Below are 23,544 nucleotides of genomic sequence, written 5' to 3' on the forward strand. Positions count from 1 at the left end.
GGCATCACCTCTATACACCCACTCAAGTGTGCAATGTTTGACAAAAGTCAGTGGGTTGCTCCATGTTGCTGCTTTTGAGATCTTGGATACTGGCACATTCCTGAAGACACCCTCCATCAAGGCACAGGCAGTATTTTGATGTGTGAAGGGAAAGGCTCACAAACTAGCTGGTAACAGTGGAGATCCCAGAAGGTCTCTAAGTAGATCATGCAGTGTATGAGATGGCTTGGCCTTTCGACAAACTAAATATATACATAAAAAAACCAACAACCCAGGGAGACGGTCTACAACATTTAATCCTGTCAAAGTAATACAGCAAGCCTCCAGAAATGTCCAAAGTATGCAGCTTCTCTCTTGGCATTGAGTGTGGCTTCAGGAAGACAACTCATAGGTTAATTGGCTGATTTAGGTGAAATGTCAAGACTACCTACCTTAGGGATGAACTTATGGTGCTAGGGTTCTGAATTCTCAGAACCACTTTGTCCTTGTGAAAGGATAAAGGAGGCCTGGCCATAAAGATTTGGAGCATGCTCGCACTCCATGCTGTGGTGACAGCTACCGGAAAGACTCTCTTAGGAGTAAGGTGATGTACTGAACAATCCATGAGTATCTCTAATGGAGGCTCCATGAGTTTTAAGAGGACAACATGAGATCCCAAGGAGGAGCTGGGACTCCCGCAGGGGGTAAATATCCAAGAGGCCCTTGGGGAATCTCAATACCACTGGATATGAGAAGACTGCATATGACAGTATCAGAGCATGACATGCCAATATAGCTGCAAGGTAAGCTCTGAAACAACTAAATGCCAATCCAGCATGTTTCAAGTGCAATATGTAGTCAAGCATCTGTGGTACCATGGCCCCAGTTGGATCCAGAATCTGCTGAATTGCCTATACAGAGAACCCTTTCCATTTGGAGGAGTAGGTATTCATAGGAGATGGTTTCTTACTATGCATGAGGATTTCTTTAACCTGTCAGGAACAGTCCCTGTCAGAAGTGCTCAACCAGCCAAATCCAAGCAATCAGATGCAATGACTGTAGGTCTGGGTGCAAGATCTGACTGTAGTTCTATGATACCGTGTCTGGACAGAGCAGAAGATGGATGGGAGATAAAATGGACATTTGCAATAAGTAAGACAGCCAAAATTGCCTCAGCCAGTCGGGAGCTATTAAGTTCAGTATGGCCTTGTCCTCTCTGATTTTGGATATTAATCTGGACATCAAGGGAATGGAGGGAAAGGTGTTTCGTAGGCTCAGACCACTGTAGAAAGAAGGTGTCTGTTAAGAAGCCCAGTCCCATACCCCCTCTTGAACAGAAGTTCAGGCACTTGGTAATATTTCCTATTGTGAACAGATCTATTGTGGGAATCCCCCAATGGTGAAATATCAGTGCTATGATGGAGGTCTGCAGTGACCACTTGTGACTGCTTGCTGTGTGCTGCCTAAGAAGCCTCTCAGGCTTTAGCGGGCTACTGAAAGGTTTAAAGCCAATGGGATTACCCAGTGGAGATGACATCCAGTCCACAGCTTGATGGCCTCCTGGCAGAGAGGGGATGACCGAGCACCTCCTTGCTTCTTTACATAGTGTATTGTGGATATATTGTCTGTCAAGATCTGCAACATGGAGTCCTGCAGAACAAGCTGGAATGCCATGCAGGCCAGCTAGAAGCCCTGAGCTCCAGGATATTCACATGCAATTTCAAACCAGATCCCTTGCATATGCAGATGGCACCCCAACCTGTACCTTAGGTGTCTGTGATGAGTTTTATTGTCAGGGAGGGGATCAAGAAGGAAACCCTCTTCTATATGTTTCCAGCCACCAACTGAGTTCTCATAGAATCTGGGGTGGGACCAGGACTCTCTTGCTCATGTGATGCTTTGACGGGGAGTATGCAAACCTCACCCATAACTGCAAGGACCACAGGTGAAGTCTGGCAAGCAGTGTCACATACGTGCATGCTGTCATATGGTCCAACAGTCCTAAGCATATACACACCAACCTTGTTAAAGTAAATTTTAGCTCATTTGTTATGGACTGAAGAGACCATAAGATGTCCTCTTGGAGGTAGGGATTTGCTGATCAACAGCTAATCATGGTTCCTATGAACTCTATTGTCTGTTATGGGGTGAGAGACGATTTCTTGCAATTCACAAAGAATCCCAGTTGGGAAAACAAGGAAAGAACTGATATTGTAGTCTCCTACTTGGACCTTCCTCTGCTCATTCAGATATGGATAGACATGGATACCTTTTCTCCTTAAATGCACTACTATTGCTGCCAGACATTTTGTGAATACTCTTGGTGCCATGGACAGACCTGTACTGGTAATAGTTGGGCCCTACTGTGAGTCTCAAGTACTTCCTGTGGGATGAGTGGATAGCTCTATGGAAGTACACATCCAGGAAGTCAAGAGCTACAAACCAGTCTTGAGCCACAAGAAATGGAATGATGGATGCAAGTATTACCATCCTGAATCTGAGGTGCCATATATATTTGTTGAATCTCCTCTGATCTAGGATAGGACAAAGACCCCCTTTTTTCTTCGAAATGAGAAAAAACAGAGTAGAAGCCTCTTCCCCTGAATTCTGAGGGCCCTTCCTCTATGGCTCCTACGTGAAGCAATAAGGCCAATTCTGCTTGTAATAGGCTCTCATGAGAAGGATTCCCGAAGAGGGATGGGGAAGGTAGCGCAGGGGGCAAGGAGTAGAAATATATAGGGTAGCCAGGGGTGATGATCTCTAGCACCATCTGTCCAATGTTATGACAGACTTGACAGTACCTATCTGCCTTTTTAGAAGTAGGTGCCACAGATGATTGGGTCTACTATAATTTTTTTGCTGGCTCCAACAGCCCCTCATTAATTGGCATGGCACGCCTTTCAGGCAAGTAAGAGTACAAAATATCCAGTAGCTTGTGAGAGTCTTCCTGCTCTACCTCCATGGAGATTTCCAATATGTAATGCAGCAGTTACTGAAATGTTTCCCAATCATACGGCTGAGTGGAAGTGGAGGGACCTACTGCCTAATCTGGTAAGGAAGACTAGACCACTGCTGGGATCAAGTGCTCTACTGTCTGCAGGTATTCTTCCTCATCTTCCTGTGCTATACTGTGAGTCTGTACCATCAGCGCCCCTTGAGCACTCTATGAAGTTTCATAGGGGAATGAGATCTAAGTCTACAAGGGGTAGTGGAGGTAGTTTTTCTTGCTGGTTGCATACCCCAAAGGGCCCAAGATTGCACATTGTAGGAGTAAGAGGCTGGGGGCCATGGGGTTGGATATCAAGGTGAGTGCTCTCCCTGAGATCCCATAGGTGTACATCTACAACTTCTAGATTCCCTGTTAGACCAGCAAAGGTCATATGAATAGAAAAGAGAAGAGTGGCTGGGGGATACCCTCCCTACTATGCTCAAAAGGGGAGAAAGAAAATGAGTACTCCTCCTCTACCCTAACCAGAGTTTTGGGGTGAGCTTGAGTCTTCCCCACCACTGCAGCTGAAGAGTTGACTGGTACTGTAGCAATACTGGTAGTCAATACCAAAATACAGAGGGCACTCTTACAGCTGAGAATACTATGGTGACTCAGGCTTCATGATCACTGCAAGATCACGTGACACCACAAATAACTTCAGTGCCAAGAAAGTCAGTGCTGGGAGCATCTGTACTATAGGGGTCAGTGGCAGATTCAGAGGTGACAGGTCATTGACATCTCATGCATCGAGAGTCAGTACCAGGTGAAATGCAGACCACTGCCTGAGACAGTACCATGTGTGCTCAGCAACTGGGTTTTATCAGGGTGTCAGAGAAACCTAATTTGGACCATGAACTACCCTTTGTCTTAATAGTCTGAGGAGATCTATGCTTCCTTTTACTAGGTCCCAAGAAGGGTATTTGAGGTCTGTGCTTGCTGTGGGAAGGATATTCCTTCCTACTGTATTCAGAAAACTGAAGCATTGACTGAGGAAGCCTGTTCAGGCCAGAGAGGCCCTTTTCTCTCCAGTTCTAAGGAGGCGCTATCTGAGAGCTTCAGGAAAAAATGTTTAAGGTGGACCTTTCTCACCTTCTGTGTCCTCTTGGAGAAGGAGCAACAGATTGAGCATCTATCACCTTGAGTGCGAATCATTAAGCAGACTAGCTGAATCATAGGAGGAGCAAGTTTTGAACCCTTGGGACTTCCTTTCTATCACAGCAATTAAATCCTGGTACTGGGGAAGTCCCTAACTTTAATAAGAGGGTTTTGTTTGTTTGTTATATATAGCCACTAAGTGTAAAAAAGACACTACGCTAACTATACAAATATTACTCTCTTTCTCTCTCTATATATATAATTACACACATGATCAGTAAAGTCACACAGTGTGCAGAGAAGCAGATTCTGCAGGGGTTCTGTCTTGCAGCCACGGGCAGTAAGAAGGAGCTGAGGGACAGCTGGGCCTACTCTGTCCTTTATCTCTGGCGGTGGATAAGGGGAAAAGAGGGAAGAGAGGCATGAGGACATCCAGGGCACAGGCATGGCCCTCATGGACATTGCTAGCCAAAAGAGTCAGACCTCATATGCATGGGTCACATGAGCGCTGGAAGTGGAATACATGAGGAGAATCACTCGAAAAAGAATGAACTTGATGTGTCAGAAGATGCTGTTTTCTAACAGGGTGGATTGATTTAAAACAAAGTAATTTAAATTACTGATTTTAATCGCAATTTAAATCAGCAAGCAGAAAATGCTGATTTAAAACATTCAAATAATTTATTTTCCAAAAGAAAAGTTGGTTTCATTGGTTGGTAACCACAAAACCAAGTTGAATTGCAACTAAAGATAGCCTTTACACTAAATTTGGAGCATCTTTTAGTTTTTGCTACCCAGGAGGATAGAGTATATCTAGACACATTTATTTAAGTAATTATATAGCTTAACTTAGATTTATTAAGATTCTTAACTTTTACATATTTTACTACGTTAGAAATTGGTGAATTATGCATTTCTTATTTACTTAGATTATTATTATGTTTTTACTTGTGATTTGTGTCAATCTCTATTTGGATGGAAATTCAAATGCATTTAAAAATACAAAAAATAGAATTTTATTTTTAAAATAAAACTATTTTAAATGTGCAGGATACAAACGAAAGAAAAATATTTAGCATAAAGTTTAGCAAAACATGTTTTAAATTTAAAACTAACTGATTTATTAAACAAAGGAAGCATTATCTGTAGTTAGTCAACTGATCTGATTGTTTCTGGTCATCACGTCCTTCAAGATGTTATAACTAGTAGATCTCATCCTCTCACACCTAGTTTTTATTCATAGATTGGAGGAAAAGCTTTCCTGATTTTTCAAGTCCCATCTGGTTTCTTAACTCTGAATTAACTAATCACTGAACTGAACTAGTTGAATAAACTGAAATAAAAAAATATTCTCTCTTCACCTGCAGAAGAGGCTACTACTGTCAACAGCTGGTTTTGCACTCCAACAAATTCTGGTTCAAGTTGCTTAGCCAGAGACATCCACTAGTTTAGTAGTTTGACTTTCTTTAATACTGTACTTCGGAGCAAAAATGTACTCATTATTTTTTAAATTTAATTTAAATGACTTTAACAGATTATAATAACTTTGGGCCTTAACATATATTGTCAGTTTCAAATTTAATTTTAAATAGGTTTATTTAAATAAACAAACTGTATTTAATTTAAATTTTAAATATCAGATTATTTTTTACTTTAAATAAAATTGATTTTTATCCACCCTGCTTCCTAAGTAAGCATGTTTGTTCATATTGCTAATATCATTCAGCAGATGACATAATGGGGAATAAGAGCAAACACCATAAAACCAAATATTTGCTCAAAAAAGGGCTCCCTTCAATGAGTCAAATCCAAGCAGGTCTGTATTGGGGTGGTTATAACACTTGTCTTGTAGCTTAAGGTCTACAAGTTTCACACATTAAGTACAAGGAAATGGGTCAATTTTTTAAGCCAACAGCATTTCACAACCTGTTTTTTTGCCCCAAGAGATCAGCAGTATCACCCCTTGAAAAGGGCACTTTCCCTGTATATAAACTCTTACACATGAACAAAAGAGAAACATATTGCAAACAGGAGTAGGATTGGAATGGCTTACAATGGCTCAGCCTGGTGGCTGCATCTTGTTATTATATTGTGCTTTTATTTAAAAATACTTATACTCTAATACTTATGGGTGTGAAGAAAATCTTCAAAATGTGAACTGCAAGCAACTGATGCAGCAATTTCTGCCTCAGTTTTCAGAAAGCCTGAAACAATAGCTCTGAGAGGGATGAACTATCCCTATTTGTTTATAGGAGAAGACAACTCTGACACCTAATGATGGCATTTAAATATCAGTCTTGTTAACTATGTCACTGTTGATCAAAGCACTCAAGAAAGAGGGGCAGTCAAATTATGAATGATTTACGATAAGAGGTATATGATTTTGGCATCATGAATGGATGGAGCTTGAGTTGTGAGCAGAATATGAGAGATTACTGCCACTTATATTTTTCAAATCTGATTCCTGATTGCAGGTATTGTTTCATGCCACCAACATTTTCTAAGGAATTTCAAAGTTCAAACTCCTCCCAGGTGCAACCGAAAGCCACACAGATACAACTGGAGCAAGAGAGTCTTTAAAACAATAATATTTTAATTTGTTCTTGTCTTTAAATGCAATCCTCCTTGCAGCTCACCCACTATAATTTTTATTTCATCCACTTCCCGAAATCTGCAATCATCCCTAATTATGTCAGTTATAGACTTATAGTTAGCCTAGTTATGGGACTAAAAGAAAACAAACATCACTGCCTAACACTAATTGTGCTCAATAATAATAAATTATAATCTAGTGCTTTTTTTAGTAGATCTCAAAGTGCTTTACAAAGGAACATCATTATTATTACAAGAAAATTGAGGCAGAAAGAGGTGAGGTGACTTGCCCTGGGTCACATGCCAGCAGGCCAGGACCAAACTGGGAATAGAACTGAGCTCTCCTGAGTCCCAGTCTAGTGCTCTATCAACATTGCCTCTCTGTCTAAGGTACATGTGTTATCAATTCTGCTGCCACACAGACCTAGGGGAGAGAGGCTGGTGGCTCACTCCTCTTCACCAGAAATAGCAGGACACCTCTTAACCAACCTTGTCGCCTACACTGCTGAACACTAGCCTCTGTCCTAGGGAGTCTCATTTTAGTTGTATTAAACTTAAAATAATAGTCTCTCCATCCAACCATGTAGCCTCTTATTCAATTAATAAGTAAATCTTTGCTCTCTTTTATCCCACATGGACAGAACAGTATTAGTAAGTCATGCTCCTTTCGTTTTCAAGAGGAGTTGCTTTCTCACTGAAGATGAAAAGTACACCAGCAAAGAAGCAGTCCTGAGGCCAGCGGACATGGATAAATAGTTCTCCTGAAAGCATAGCAAGGATTCTCTTTAGCTTTCTCACTTAGAAGCCACTCTTCCAACACCCTGCATCATTAATATAGAGCAGAATGACACCATCACAAAGTAATTTGCTCAAGTTCCACATCCAGGACTAACCTCCACAATGCTTTTAGCCACAGGCTGTCTTTTCCGTCGTAATTCATTGGCCTCTCTCTCCATAAAACACAGGGGGACTTTCCCAACTAGAATCTGGGAGCTGTTGTTCTCTGGAAATGATAATTCAAGGCCTACTTCCTCCAGGCTTTTGTGGCAGCACCTGAGAAGAAAACCTCAGAAATGAGAAACTGAAGCACCCTCTTCCACACACCTACAGGATCAGTCACAGAGCTGGACACTTCTGCACTCCCCACACAGAAGATTCCCATCTCCTCCACCCATATAATGGCATCTCAGGATTTCCCAGCAATGCTTCTCTTTCAGTCCACATTTCTCTCCATTAAATTTGTGCAGAATGCTGGCTCCATGGTTCTGAGACCCCAGGAGTTCGCTTTACTGCACAATAGGAAGCTGTACACTTTTCCCCATGTCTGCAGGTCTCTTTTCTTAAGATACACACAGGAAGTTCAGGTAACAGTGACCACAATATATTATATACATGCAATGCAATATTATGATGGGGTATTCACCCCCACACTAGCCTGGAAAGGGTTAATGAGGCTGAGAAGAGACATTTAACCTGACAGGCCATGCCTGAGGGAAATTAGGTTTGCTAAGGCCTGGGCTACACCAGGAAATTAGATCAATATAACTATGTTGCTCAGGGGTGTGAAAAATCCACACCTCTGAATGATATAGTTAAAATGGACCTAATTCCCTGTGTAGACGCTGCTAAGTCGAAAGAAGAATTCTCCCATCAATCTAGGTATCATCTCTCGGGGAGATGAAGTAGCTACAGTGATGGGAGAAGCCCTCCCATCGGCATAGCTAGCATCTTCACTGGAATGCTACAGCAGCGCTGCTGCAGTGTTTTAAGTGTAGACAAGCCTTACGCAATGCCTGATTGATGATGGAGCCCTACTAAGAGGGAACAGGTGGTGCTAGTATAAAGGTAGGAAGTTGGTAGCAAAAAAGGGTTGCAGTGAGGAAGCCTGCAGTCACTCCCTAGGCATTAGAGAGGGAAAAGAGGAAACCCAGGGAGACAGTAGAAACCCTGGGGATCCACGCTCTGAAGGAAGAGTTTATCCAGAAGGGTGGTGGAGTAAGCCTGAGAGATGCAGAGTAGGACAAGGCTCAGGGAAATAGTAGCAAGGTGGGATGTTGTAGACCTTGGCTGTTGATTAGAGGGTCCCTGACCTGGAACCCAGAATAGAGGGCAGGCCCGGATTCCCCTACCAGCCACTGGGGAAGTGGTACAGTCCAGGCAGAGAATGGAAAGACTACCAGGTAGTAACGAGAACAAGTGAGGAGATAATGATATTTGCAGGAAGTTTAAGGATTTCCTTGCATCAGTCTTCACCACAGAGTGTTCTGAGATATCTACCCCAGACCTACTCTTTTCAAGTAATAAAAATGCTTGAGATGCCAAGAGAGGAGTTACTGAAACAAGCTAATAAATTAAAGAGCAACAAGTCACTGGTATCAGACAGCATACACCCAAGAGTTCTGCAGGAGCTTACGAATCAAATGGCTGAAATACGCAAAAATATGTGCTCATTATAATGAGCTATTATAGCAGTGGAATGGTAAGCAGCAAGAAGCTTACTTATCCTTAAAAAAAGATGCTAGGGATGATCCTGAGAATCACAGAACTGAGTCTTACCAGATATACCAAAAAACAGAATTGTACAACTCCAAGATGATCATACGATGGGAAAAAACAAGTAGGGCTTCCACAAAAGAAAACTGTGCCTCTCTAATCTACTACAATTCTTTAAGCATGTAAGCAAAATAGTAGATAAAATAAAACTGGTTGACAGAATTTATATGGGCTTTCCAAAAGTCTTTGACAGTCCCTCACAAAAGGCTAAAAACATTAAGTGGCTATGGGGTGAGACAAAGTTTTGTCATGGGATAGAAAAAGACAAAGACAGAAAAAAACAGCATATTAATAAAAGCTCAGTTTTTAATTTGACAAAAGTTTGCACTAGAACAAACATTTTATTAATGAACTGGAAAAAAAAGATAAGTAGCCAAATCTTCATAAGATACAAAATTATTTAAATTAGTTGGGACTAGAACAGACTGTGTGGAACTTCAGAGGAAAATGGGCAGCATTATGGGAGGTGACATTCAAATGACAAATGCACACACCTTAGGAACAATAATTTGATATATTTGATATACAGATACTTTGTTAAATTAATTGCAACCACTAAGGAAAAAGACCAGGATGTCATTGTAACTGCTCAATGGGTAGAGGCAGCCAAAAAAGCACACAAAATGGTAGGGTGTAAAAAGTATGAGAGAAAATAATATGGAAATATTGTAATGTCTGTGACATTCTGTACCCCAAAGCAACACCCTGGCACCCCCATATTTACCACGGTTATATGATTATGATATGTTTTGTACAAAGTATGCCTTCAGAGGTATCATTTTAAAAGTCTTGATCTGTTGAACATTAATATCCTGTTGGATTGTATGAGCTATAATTGTATGTGAAGTTTGCTATATGTGTGTTACTGAAATATGTTGTAAGGTTGGGAACAACCAGCCTTTCAGGTAAAACAAAGGAACAGCCAGATATTGATGATGGCCCATTAAGGGGAATACACACTCACAAGGACTATCCCAGGAACCATATACAATGGAGACTTCTCAGAGATAGCACATAGACAATGGACACTGCTTGACTCAGCAAAGGATCTTTTCAGCAAGCTGGAATAAGCTATAAAAGAGGGAAGTGACATCATCGCTTGGCCTCACTCCCCCCACAACTCAACACCTGGAAACATGCCTGGAGAACAAAGATTTTGAATTGGGGAGATGGTTCCAGACTGGGAAGGAGAATCCCAGCTTTGTGTATTAAGGAACCGTACCGTCAGGATGAGACGCTTCTTGATTCAAATCCTGTCTAGTCTATAGAACTCAGATTGCGATCCTACTTTTATTTTTTAGGTGACCAACTTTGGTCTGTTTTCAGAATGGTAGCTGTGTTAGTCTGTATCAGCAAAAACAACAAGGAGTCCTTGTGGCACCTTAGAGACTAACAAATTCTATTTGGGCATAAGCTTTCATGGGCTAGAACCCACTTCATCAGATGCATGGAGTGGAAAATACAGTAGCAGGTATATATACATAGTACATGAAAAGATGGGAGTTGCCTTACCAAGTGGGGGGTCAGTCTAACTAATGAGACAATTCAATTAATAGTAGAATACCAAGGGAGGAAAAATTACTTTTGTAGTGGTAATGATGGTGGCCCATTGCAAACAGTTGACAAGAAGGTGGGAGTAACGGTATGGGGAAATTAGTTTTTGTAATGACCCATCCACCCCCAGTCTTTATTCAGGCCTAATTTGATGGTGTCCAGTTTGCAAGTTAATTCCAGTTCTGCAGTTTCACGCTGAAGTCTGTTTTTGAAGTTTTTTTTGTTGAAGAATTGTCACTTTTAAGTCTGTCAGTGAGTGACCAGGGAGATTGAAGTGTTCTACTGGTTTTTGAATGTTATAATTCCTTATGTCAGATATATGTCCATTTATTTTTTACTACTTACAATCACTTAAAATCTATCTTTCTGTAGTTAATAAATCTGTTTTATATTTTACCTAAACCAGTGGGTTTTGCTTGAAGTGTTTGGGAAATCTGCTCAGAAACAAGAGCTGGTGCATTCCCTCTCCACACTGACGGAGAGGCAGACTGGGGAACAGACTTGCACTGGTCAGGCTTCTGACCAGGGCAAGGCGGTACAGTTCTGGGGTTTTAGGCTGGGGAGCTGTGGGGAAATGGCTGGAGACTCTCTATTGTTGGTTCATGAGTGACTGGTGAAGGCATTCATGTAACTCAGTTGGATGTCTCCCAGTCTGGGGATGTCTGTGCAAGTACAGTAGGAGGAGTTTGCAGCTTGCCACAGCATCACAGTGTGAGAGGGAGCCCAGGTTGGTGAGACAGAGGACTCAGTGGTACCTCAGTTCCAGGTTGCACCTTGGGGAACCCGTCACAATGTCATTGTATAAATCGATGTGATATCCTCACCTGGAATAGTATGTTCAGTTCTGGTCACCCTACCTCAAAGAAGATAGAAAAGAAATAGAAGAGATTCAGAGATGGGTGACAAAAATTATTAATGGTCCAGAAAGACTTCCCTATGAAGAAAGATTAAGAATATTAGGACTGTTTAGAGAGGAGATGGCAGAGGCATACAAAATAATGAACAGGGAAAAAGAAAGTAAATCGGGTGCTCCTATTTACCCTCTTTCTTAATCTTCCTCTATGGACAGGTTATGCCATGGTTATCCATTAAGTAATTTCTTGCACCTGCCTCTGAAGCATTTGGCACTGGCCACTGTCAGGGAGAATGCTGAATTGGATGGACTACAATATGACCTAGTACAGATATTCCTATGTTCCTAATGAGTCCACACAAGAAGGGCAGAAAAGTACCCATTACCAAACAAGCCTACTCTGAGCACAAAAGGAGAGAACACCTTGTAACTGTAAATACCCACCCCACTTGAGTTCCTGCTCAGAGCGAGAGCTGAGATTTCTGAATAAACCTCTGCTAGATAAATGTAACTACTCAAAACCAAATCTGCAGCTAATAAAAATTCTTGTATGGGACGGAAGAATTCCTGACAGTAGCCAATCCCCTATTCCAAAACATTTGAGAGACGATGTTCACTTCTTATTCCATGTAGTGATTTTGGTTTCTGACACCCAAGGGCAGAGAGACTCTTCTTTTCTAACAATTCATCATACAAACTTCCCATACCCCTCTATTCTCTTCTCCTCACACTATAGTTATTGGAACTCACTCAGTGTGCACCCAAAGCAGAATGAAAGCAACTCCAGCAATGGAGGTGGTATCTAAAACAGCACACAGAAATTACATTCTCCTATTCACTGGAATCCCACCCAAGATATTGGAGCCATCAACCATTACTAACCGTAAGAGTCTTCTCTGCTCCTCTGTTACCTCAATCTCCAGTGGGGGACAGATGGTGGAGGACAGCAATTTCTTCTTGCCAGATTCTTCACGCTGCTTCTCATAGGAATCTGTGGGTAGAAAAATTACAAATACTGTTCTTAAAATGAGTACTTGTGGCACCTTAGAGACTAACCAATTTATTTGAGCGTAAGCTTTCGTGAGCTACAGCTCACTTCATCGGATGCATTCAGTGGAAAGATTTATATACATAGAGAACATGAAACAATGGGTGTTACCATACACACTGTAACGAGAGTGATCACTTAAGGTGAGATATTACTAGCAGGAGAGCACGGTGCGGGGGGAAGTGGGGGGGAACCTTTTGCCACAAGTACTCCTTTTCTTTCTGCGAAGAAAAAGCTACTCTGAAACCTGTTCTTAAAATGTACATGCAGGCTTTATCCTCAATGGCCCTATGGCTTGGCATGTAGACCTTCGTACTTGAATTAAGACGCGACCACAGGACTCTTCCTTCTGGGACTCATGGGGCACAGCGATAGTCATAGAAAAGACAATCATTGTCTAGGGAGTATGATTAATTCCATACTTGGATCCCCCCTCAGTGTTAAAAAGGAGTTATCCTACATAGCAAAGGTTATTAGAAGAGTTAGCTCAACTCATGGAAGGGCCACTTGAATTGAACTGAATTGAAACATCTAAAATAAGTGCATTGTGTCATGACCCTGCAGGTCTCAAACCTTGCTGGGTCTGCAGGTTTCCTGGTCAGTTGATGCCTCCCTGCTCTCACCCAGTGGCTTGTTACTAACCAACCCAGCAGAGAAATAATGAAGCCTGAAGTTACATCAGGAAGGTCTCCCTTAGGCTTTGACTGGAGGAACACCAGTACTTCTGATTGGCAGAGGGCTTCTATGTAAATACAAAGAGAGGCACAGGAAGATGTTTGCACAACTGGGCTCTATGTGGCTGCTGTTTGGATGCCTCACCCAGCTTTATAGACTCTGATCTGCGTGATTACCAGTATCCTGACCTTGGCCTGAGTCCTGGTGATCCTAATAGTGCCTGATCTTGTCTGGATTAGTTCAACCTAGTGCCTGTCTGATGCCCCATAACCTAGGACAAGAACCTCCTGAACCAAGCTGCTAACCACTAGATACGGGCTACCTATGTCTGGGCCCTAACACACAGTCTCCATTTGAATACCATTCATTAGCCATTTCCCTCAATCCCAGAGGGGCTCTCAGTCTTTAGCTGTTTTCACCAGTAAGCCAAAAGGAGCAATGTTTCTTTCCTGGAATCCTGTTTGCAGGGACTGCATAGCCCTTTTTGATGAAAGAGAAGGCCAGTGATCTTTTAAGTGCTCAATGGATGGGCACTGTGTTTTACAGATCTATAACCAAAATTAGGCCGAGCAAGAGAAAAGACTTTTATTCCTCTGCATACAGTTTCAGGTGACTAAATGTGGTGAATTTTAGGTTTCTCTTCTGATCATTGTATTTAGTTAAACAAACAAAAACAACCCATGCTCTTTATTCCATTATCCCATCCGTTAGTCCACACTGCTAAACCTCATAATCTTATTGACATTACCCCCATTTTCCTAATTTTATTCATCCTGCCTGTCTTGTTAGCCCTCCATTACACCAGACCTATTTCAATCTGAAAGCTCCTTGGGGCATGGATCATTCTATTTGTTTTGAAAGGCACCTAGTACTCCTTTGGGTGCCAGTACTACCAGATGCCTGTACGCCCAGTGATGAGCTGCCAAAATCTTAACAACTGGTTCCCTCCTCACCCCACGAGGGGGTTGTTGCCTACCCCCGCCCTCTGGGACTCCTGCCCCATCCAACCCCCTGCATTCCTTGATGCCCCGCCCCCAAGACCCCTGCCCCATCCACCCCCCTCCCCTGTCCCCTGACTGCCCCCAGAACCAGGCAGGAGGGTCTCGTGGGTCACCGTAGTGGGTGCCCACGCCACCCCTATGAGCCAGAGGGACCTGCTGGGGGACGAGGTGGGGAGTCCCGGCAGTGCTTACCTGGGGCACCTCCTAGGAAGCATCCGGCAGGTCCCTCTGGCTCCTAGGGGTGGGGTTGTGTAGCTGGGGGGGGAGCAGGGCGGAGTGGCCACTCCCCCCACTGATCACATCAAAAGTGGCGCCTTAGGTGCCGACTCTGTGGGTGCTCCAGGGCTGGAGCACCCACGGGGAAAATTTGGTGGGTGCAGAGCACCCACTGGCAGCTCCCCGCCCAGCCCCAGCTCACCTCTGCTCCGCCTCCTCCCCTGAATGCACTGCCCCGCTCCGCTTCTCTGTGTTCCCCCCTTACCCTGGCTTCCCGCGAATCAGCTGTTTGGCAGGAAGCCTGGGAGGGCTGAGAAGTGGGCAGTGGCTTCCCGTTCAGGCCGAGGGTGGCGGAGGTGAGCTGGGGCGGGGAGCGGTTCCCCTGCGCACATGCTCCCCCCCCCCCCGGGTTACCTGCTGTGGCGCAGGCGGCCCTCCTTGCGCCCCCCCGCCCCAGCTCACCTCCGCCTCCCTGGGCCTGAGTGCGAAGCTGCCACCTGCTTCTCAGCCTGCTCCGGCTTCCCACGCTAACAGCTGATTTGCGGGAAGCCCGGGGGGGGACGGGGGCGGAGAAGCAGAGCAGGGCGGCGCGTTCAGGGGAAGAGGCGGACGCGGAGTGGAGGTGAGCTGGGGCCGGGGCTGGGGCAGGGAGCTGCCGGTGGGTGCTCTGCACCCACCAAATTTTCCCTTTGGGTGCTCCAGGGCTGGAGCACCCATGGAGTCAGCGCCTAAGGTGCCACTTTTGGCCGGTTAAATTTAGAAGCCCTTTTAGAACCGGTTGTCCCTCGCGGAACAACCAGTTCTAAAAGGGCTTCTAAATTTAACAACCGGTTCTAGTGAACTAGTGCGATCTGGATCCAGCTCACCACTGCCCATACAGGTCAATGACATGGGAGAGATGGAGGATCATACTGGATCCCTGGACCCCGTGAGGAAATTTATATTTAAAATAATTTTGTAAGCATGCTGTCTCATGGGGCCTTTTCTCCCTGGAGACTGTTCTCAGTTGCACTTTGCTAGGATGGTGAAGAGCTTTCCTTGGACATCTGAATCCTCACCTGCAATAAGTTGCTCCAAGCGGATACGCTCATGGGCTGCATGCTGATCCACCAACACCAGCAGATTTCCATCTAGAAGTGTAAGGGAGGAGGTTAACAACAGGCACCTTCATTTCAAACAACTGCACATGTTGGGAGAAGGAAGGAGCGTTGCCCATGTCTCACCAAGGTCAGATTTAGCAGCTGGGGATCAGTCTATTTAACAGAGCCAAGTTCAGGAGGCAGCTCGGTTAACAAAAAATAAAATAATGCAGAAATGAAATGTGAGGCTCCAGATGAGTCATTTAAACCTGGGGTGGCCAGAATGAAGTTCAAGGAGTTGTATGTATGATGATGTCACCAGCCAAATTCCTACTCCCTCTGTATTAAAGATGAGGTCAACTACAATTTGTTCAATTTTATTACGCAGATTAGATAAAAAACAAGAAGCTACTGGTTTGGAGAGCATTTTTGTATAGCTCAAGCTAGTTTCAATACAAAAGATGAAATGCATCCATTAACTGAAAATGAAGTCCAATACCTTTTGGTAATGTGAAATATAATGTGTTTATCTATAGCAGCACTAATCACCACAGCATCTAAGGAGCACCATGAACAAAGTCCTTTAGCAATCTCCAGAACAGAGAGAGAGAAAAATCTAGGAAATTCCAAGTGAAGGCCAACACTCTCCTTAATTCATAATAACATGCCTTTTTCTCCTGTCTCGCAACAGCAGAAGATAAAGACACAGTCCTGGCATTTGCTTTTGGTTTCCTGGCTTTTGTCAGATCCAAGTTAGAGCCTTAATATTACTGAAACAGAGATTTTGCATTGTTATTTTGCATTTAGCATCACAGAACTATCAGACCAAAAGAATACATCCCTGAAAAAAATTACATCTTCTGAACATGTTTCAGAATGCCAGGACAGTGTCCTATCTGTATTGAAACTACATGAGGGCTAGCTCAACCTAACCAATACTAATGGGCATTCTTACCTGCATTTGCATTCCCTTCACTCCTAGTGTTGATTAAACAAGCAATAAATTTATTGTCCACTTGGTGAAGAACCTGTAACATATTCAAAATGTTCATTATCCATTGGCAAAACTATTTTTAGAAGGGACACATACAAAACTTTAGAAAGAAAAACTCCTCTCCCCACCAATAGTTAATATTGGAACCAGTGGATGAGTTAAAGTGCAGTTCCACCTGAAAAAGTTAATGTAAAAATGAAACCCTCAGGTCTCTAGATCTCTTCCCCGGTGTTTCAGACAAACCTGTTGCCATTAGTGACAAATGTTTTACTCCCATTAGCCTTACAGAGGTAACAACTAAGAGAAAATGGACTGGATTCTAGTTCACCTTGTGCATCAATACTATCTTTTTACTAAGTCCCAACCACTTATACCTCTACAAAACCACATGAAGCAATGTGACTGCATGGATGTAAAGAATATCGTTTGGCCTGCAGAACTTGCATTAGATTAGATTTGAGAGAAGAAAAGAACCCAGATTGGCTCTCAGAGCCCAAAGGTAAAAGTGCAAGGTTGGCAGCATATTTATATTAATTTTAAAATGTATGAGCAAAACATTTGATACAGAAGCACTAAGATACAACTGGGTTTCATGTTTACTGTACCATTTTTAGAGTCACTTTTCAGAGCAGAACCACACTTTAAAATAAATGTAAAAATCCTTACATGAGCTTTGGGATTGCTATTGAAACTGCTCAGCTGAAGGTCAGAATTTCTTCAGCAAATCTCTTTTGAAAATGTATGTCAAAGAATCGGAATTAACCAAATAGCTACAACTACAACTGCCTATCAAAATGTTATGTAGTGAAGTGCCAACGATAGTGCTGTAAGTTACCAGGCAGTGATAGCAGGGCTATTTCTTGACTTGACTAGCTTTAAACTCAAGAAAGTTGGGAACCACTCTGTAGGTAACTGTTTACAATCATCTAAGAGATGGTTTTGAGATGCATATATCTGTTGGTGTCTCTCTCACAAACCAATTATGCTTTTCTTTGCAAATTAAAAGTATTATCTATTTAATTCCCTACGTCTTTTTCACCAAGCAGAAACATTGACAAATACTATTTGGCTAGTAGCAGTTGAAACATGGTGTTTACACAAAGCTGCTATCTGACTTATTATACCTGCATTGAATTAATCATCTCCTTGGTGAAACGATAGGGATATAAGATATTATGAATTTTCACAGCCAGACTCCCAGCCTGGCCACTGCTCACATCAACAGCAACCTGTGAAAAAGATCAATACAGATAATTTACAGGATGCAGACTTAACTACTGAGTTTAAAACCACAAAATCGAACTGCCAGCTTTGAATAAGGCTATTCTGGAAAGGGCTCCCTTTGTACTTAGTGCATTGGTTCCTCTAACAAGAAGACAACTAGCTCAAAATACCATCTGGTAATCCCTCTGCTCCTCTCTCAGCACTTTCCCACACACTAAGAGCTATTTCATTAGACAATCTGACATTAGTTGTCAGCCGACATGTACACACTCAACCAGCTGAACATCCAGGAAGATGTATCATCTCAAAATGACTGTTACTACAGCAAATGTTCCAAATAATTGTTCCCCTTCAGAAACTCACCAGCAGGTGGTTTGCTCCTGCATCTCTATTGTACACAAGTGGAAATATTTGTATGCATACTGCACATCCTGACTGAAATTGTACACTTACTCACATTGATAAAGATATTTCCCTGTGACTATAAAGGAAATCGCTCTAAAAGCTCCACAGATATAGGGTGCAACATTGTTTCTTCCTCACACATTATGGTCCTGCCATTGCTACAAACGTATTTAAATAACCCATATAATACATACAAGGGGAAAGGGGAGTATTGCAAGGGACAGAATTTTATCCTAAGTCAAGTTGATTATTTTTGCATTGTAGACACAGCCCACAATAACACTTTGGTTTCCAAATAACACAAGGTACAGTATTCTTTAAGATCAGCTGTAATATCAATCACTTCTAATTTGCATAAACCCACAAAATGAACTCACATATAAACAATCTATAAAAATGTACCACAGACAAGCCCCTTGTTATATGTACAACAGAATAAATATACACAACAGTTATGGTATTTGCCATTTCAGTTAAAAAAATCAACATAACAGAAGATTGAAATGGCTCCCACTGAAACACTAGAACGTAAAAATACCCACCTCTGGGCAGCGAGCAAATACAGGATTGTCCCACTCTGAAAACAAGGACTGGAGAGACTCCCCATCAGCATCTAGGAGAGAATTTGTGTATAACATGGGGATTAAGAAAGCCTAGGAGTGCCAATAGAAGATGTACTCAGATTGTTCATTCCCACCAACCTGGGACCCTTTAGCTCACAATGTCTGGGTTTCTTTTCTTCTCTTTTTTGAATGAAAGGGAGAAAAAGAGACAAGAGAATGCTCCTTCCTATTGTCAGATGGGAGTAGGACTCTGGGCAGCTTCTCTGACTACACTATACACTACAGAACAACCCAACAAAATCTGGAAAGGAAAAGATGGATAAACTCAGCCGCCCACTCCCTCTAGACAAAGCCACATACCAAAACATTGATTTCATCCTTTCTTGGGAAAGAGTCCCAAGGACTAAACTAATTTCTACACTCAGACTGGAATGTGAGGACAGACAAGGGGATTAGATAATTGCTCTTTAAACTATTAGCATGATTTTACAGAGAACTGGGAACATCATCTTGTAAATATAAACACTCTCTAATAGACTTCAACCCTGCAGGATTTTTTTCCAATTCCACATATGAGATGACTCACAGAGTCCCATTGTTAACAGACCTTGAGTAAGTCTGGGTTCCTGTCAGGACATCTGGCAGAGTTCTTTGGTTTGTTTTTCACTGTACTCTATGTCCTGGCAAAATGACCCTACCTCTGAAATCCTGGCTTGCCAGAATCCTCTCTTCCCGAGGTCTAGGAAGGAAGGGTAGAACAAGCTCACTTCTAAAAGGATGGCACCTGCACTGAAACCCTAAACACACAACAAAAATTTACTGCTGCAAATTTAACGGACACAAAGTTTCAAACATCTCTAGAGCCCCGTTCTTCATATTTTTATTAACTAAATTATTATAGTGTGCTCAGTTCTGTACAAACAATGAAGATATTATTCCTGACCCATAGAACTAGAAGTCAGCAATGAAGAAATAATAACACAGTGCTCTGAATGATCAGAAGCTAGTATAGGGAACTTCATTTAAAATAAATTAATGTAAGTACCTAATAACCTAACTTCTAATGTGACTGGGAGAATACTAGCTGGCTTGGCAGAAGAGGTGTGTTGTAATGAAGGATATGAGCAAAGACTGAAACATTGAACACAGAAAGAAGTATATTTGTAATACAACACATTTCTGTGCAAAATGAAGTGAATACTAAACACACACAGTGCATGGTTATATTGTGTCCTTTATATGAAATATATGTAAATATTTTTACAAAGAGAAACTGATAGACACAGAGATGCAGGCCAGATTTTTAAAGGTATTTAGGTACTGAAAGATGCAGATAGGCATCTGGTGGTTTTGAAAATCCCACTAGGCACCTAACTCCCACTGATTTGCATCTTTAAGCAACTAACTACTAGGGCTGTCAAGTGATTAAAAAAATTAATCACTATTAATTGCATGATTCAAAAACTTAATCGCGATTAATCACGTGATTAATCACACTATTAAACAATAATAGAATACCATTTATTTAAATATTTGTGGATGGTTCTACATTTTCAAATACATTGATTTCAATTACAACACAGAATACAAAGTGTACAGTGCTCACTTAATATTTATTTTTGATTACAAGTGTTTGCACTATATACAAACAAAAGCAATAGTATTTTTCAATTCATCTAATACAAGTACTGTAGTACAATCTCTCTATCAAAGTTGAACTTACAAATGTAGAATTATGTACAAAATAAACTACATTCAAAAATAAAACAATGTAAAATTTTAGTACCTGCAAGTCCACTCAGTCCTACTTCTTGTTCAGCCAATCACTCAGACAAACAAGTTTGTTTACATTTGCAGAAGATAATGCTGCCCGCTTCTTGTTTATATCACCTGAAAGTGAGAACAGGCATTCTCATGAAACTGTCGCAGCTGGCATCGCAAGATATTTATGCGCCAGATGTGCTAAAGATTCATATGTCCCTTCATGCTTCAACCACCCTTCCAGGGCACATGCGTCCATGCTGATGACGGGTTCTACTTGATAATAACCCAAAGCAGTGTGGACCGATGCATGTTCATTTTCATTACCTGAGTCAGATGCCACGAGCAGAAGGTTGATTTTCTTTTTTGGTGGTTCAGGTTCTGTAGTTTCTGCATTGGATTGTTGCTCTTTTAAGACTTCTGAAAGCATGCTCCACAACCCATCCCGATCAGATTTTGGAAGGCACTTCAGATTCTTAAATCTTGGGTCGAGTGCTGTAGCAATCTTTAGAAATCTCACATTGGTACCTTCTTTGCATTTTGTGAAATCTGCAGTGAAAGTGCTCTTAAAATGAACCACATGTGCTGAGGCATTATCTGAGATGGCTATTACATGAAATAGATGGCAGAATGCAGGTAAAAGAGGGGGGACATAAAAACAGGGGACATACAATTCTCCCCCAAGGAGTTCAGTCACAAATTTAATTAACGCATTTTTATTTGTGGAAGCATGTCCTCTGGAATGGTGGCCGAAGCACAAAGGGGCAAATGAATATTTAGCATATCTGGTATGCAAATACCTTGCAATGCCAGCTACAAAAGTAAGAGTATTGCCAGCAGATCGAGAAAAGTGATTATTCCCCTCTATTTCGTACTGGTGAGGCCACATCTGGATTATTGCGTCCAGTTTTGGGTCCCTCACTACAGAAAGAATGTGGACAAATTGGAGAGTTCAGCGGAGGGCAACAAAAATGATTAGGGGGCTGGGTCACATGACTTCTGAGGAGAGGCTGAGGGAACTGGGCTTATTTAGTCTGTAAAAGAGAAGAGCGAGGGGGGATTTGACAGCAGCCTTCAACTACCTGGAGCAGGGTTCCAAAGAGTATGGAGCTAGGCTGTTCTCAGTGTTGGCAGATGACAGAACAAGGAGCAATGGTCTCAAGTTGCAGTGGGGAGGCCTAGGTTAGATATTTGGAAAAACTATTTCACTGGGAGGGTGGTGAGGCACTGGAATGGGTTACCTAGGGAGGTGGTGGAATCTTCATCCTTAGAGGTTTTTAAGGCCCGGCTTGGCAAAGTCCTGGCTGGGATGATTTAGTTAAGGTTGGTCCTGCTTTGAGCAGGGGATTGGACTAGATGAACTCCTGAGGTCTCTTCCAACCCTAATTTTCTATGATTCTAAGAAGACGGAAGCATTATGTCCTGTAAATGTAAACAAACTTGTTTATCTTAGCGATTGGCTGAACAAGGAGGATTGAGTGGACTTGTACTCTCTGAAGTTTTACGTTATTTTGTTTTTGTACACTTTTTTATTTCAATTAAAACACTGAATACAATAAATATGAAAATGTAAAAAACCATCCAAAATATTTAATAAATTTCAATTGGTATTCTATTGTTTAACAGTGCGATTAACATTGCGATTAATCATGACTAATTTTTTTGAGTTAATCGCGTGAGTTAACTGTGATTAATTGACAGCCCTACTAAATACCTTCAAAAATCTGACCCATAGTGTATACGCTTCTCAAGCTGGGCTCTTATAAGATCTCACAAATTAAATTAGGCCTGATTAGTACTTAAGGGAATATTCTGGGGCTGCAAAAAGAAGTGCTGGTGGTTTAATAGGTGGGGCTCTTCCATCCACATCCGTGCTGAACCAATAACCCAGCATGGTGTCTAATGTTCAGAGATGAGACAAACAAAGTTCTTGAGCACTTATGATTATTATTTTTCATAAGACATGGGGTTGTCTTGGATAAATAATTTGAATTCCCGCTGTGGTTTCAACTGGATACAGGATTCTCCTTCACTTTCGATCCTAAATTGCTCTATACTGTTGCTGCTAATGCTGTGCTGCTGCATTCCCCTGTCCCATTTAGGGAAGGCTGCATTTCCGTGTTGGATGAAGAGATTCCTCTAAGTCAGTTTGCAGAGCACTTTGGGATCCTTCTAGATAGAAGATACATTTATGTAGTATAAATCATCATCATTTACAGAGAAACTATGCTTGAAGGAGTTGGGTCTAGTGCTTCTCATATATGCAGAAAGGAGAAAAACAAAGTGATGGAGCAAAGGAAAATGTGGACTGCACAAAAATGCCTACATGCAGCTGAACTGGAAAACGTGGACTGCACACAAGTGCGTACATGAAGCTGAAACAGAAATGTAGATACGATTTAGAATTAGGCTAAAGCAGAGCACTACATGTTTCAAACTCTGAACACTCTTTGTGTTCTTTAACTTCATTTATTCCATCACACCTGTGGTCTCTGCAGGGTCCACATCTTGACCAATCTCATACCATCAGACTATTGAATGACTTTCCATAGATGTGAGACTGATGAACAGTAACTAGTTTATGCTCTTTAGTGAGAGTAATAGAGGTTTTCAAACCCTGGTGTGGTTTGCCTCCTCTTTGGCCCTGGCTACGTACATAAGTGCTGTGTTAGGGAGGGGTGGTGTACCCTGTACTTGCATAGACATTAAAGCAATGAATACTTTTAGGATGGCTGACACTACTGGAGCCTCTCAAAGGCAGAGCTCATTAAGAGTATGTTGCTGCTTTAATCAACAAGGATTATTTCCAAAACTACCACAACTGAAATGGGTTATTCTGAAAGAACAGAAAGGGCCACAGTAAAGCCTGCCAGGTCCCAAAATACCCATTCCCTACCCTACATTCAGGCATGCCAGCACTGACAATCTACGGCCACTCATCTTAATACTTAGTTTACTAATAA

General features: G+C 42.0%; 1 protein-coding gene across 4 annotated transcripts in view; it reads right to left on the reverse strand.

Annotated features, from left to right (window-relative positions):
• The window catches only part of MLH3 (mutL homolog 3), a 43,348-nt gene that overhangs the window by 13,339 nt on the left and 6,465 nt on the right, over window positions 1-23,544 (reverse strand). For 3 of the 4 annotated variants that reach the window (XM_073349198.2, XM_073349200.2, XM_073349201.2), the window contains exons 3-9: window positions 19,519-19,617; window positions 18,800-18,870; window positions 17,753-17,857; window positions 16,590-16,662; window positions 15,614-15,685; window positions 12,498-12,606; window positions 7,549-7,708 (exon numbers count right to left, since the gene is read on the reverse strand). In XM_073349198.2, the coding sequence (XP_073205299.1) occupies window positions 7,549-7,708; window positions 12,498-12,606; window positions 15,614-15,685; window positions 16,590-16,662; window positions 17,753-17,857; window positions 18,800-18,870; window positions 19,519-19,617 (689 nt within the window). The remainder of the gene's footprint in view (window positions 1-7,548; window positions 7,709-12,497; window positions 12,607-15,613; window positions 15,686-16,589; window positions 16,663-17,752; window positions 17,858-18,799; window positions 18,871-19,518; window positions 19,618-23,544) is intronic. The other variant, XM_073349199.2, reaches the window with a different exon arrangement.

The sequence above is a fragment of the Lepidochelys kempii genome, chromosome 6 (assembly GCF_965140285.1).
Source record: "Lepidochelys kempii isolate rLepKem1 chromosome 6, rLepKem1.hap1, whole genome shotgun sequence".
Taxonomy (NCBI): domain Eukaryota; kingdom Metazoa; phylum Chordata; order Testudines; family Cheloniidae; genus Lepidochelys; species Lepidochelys kempii.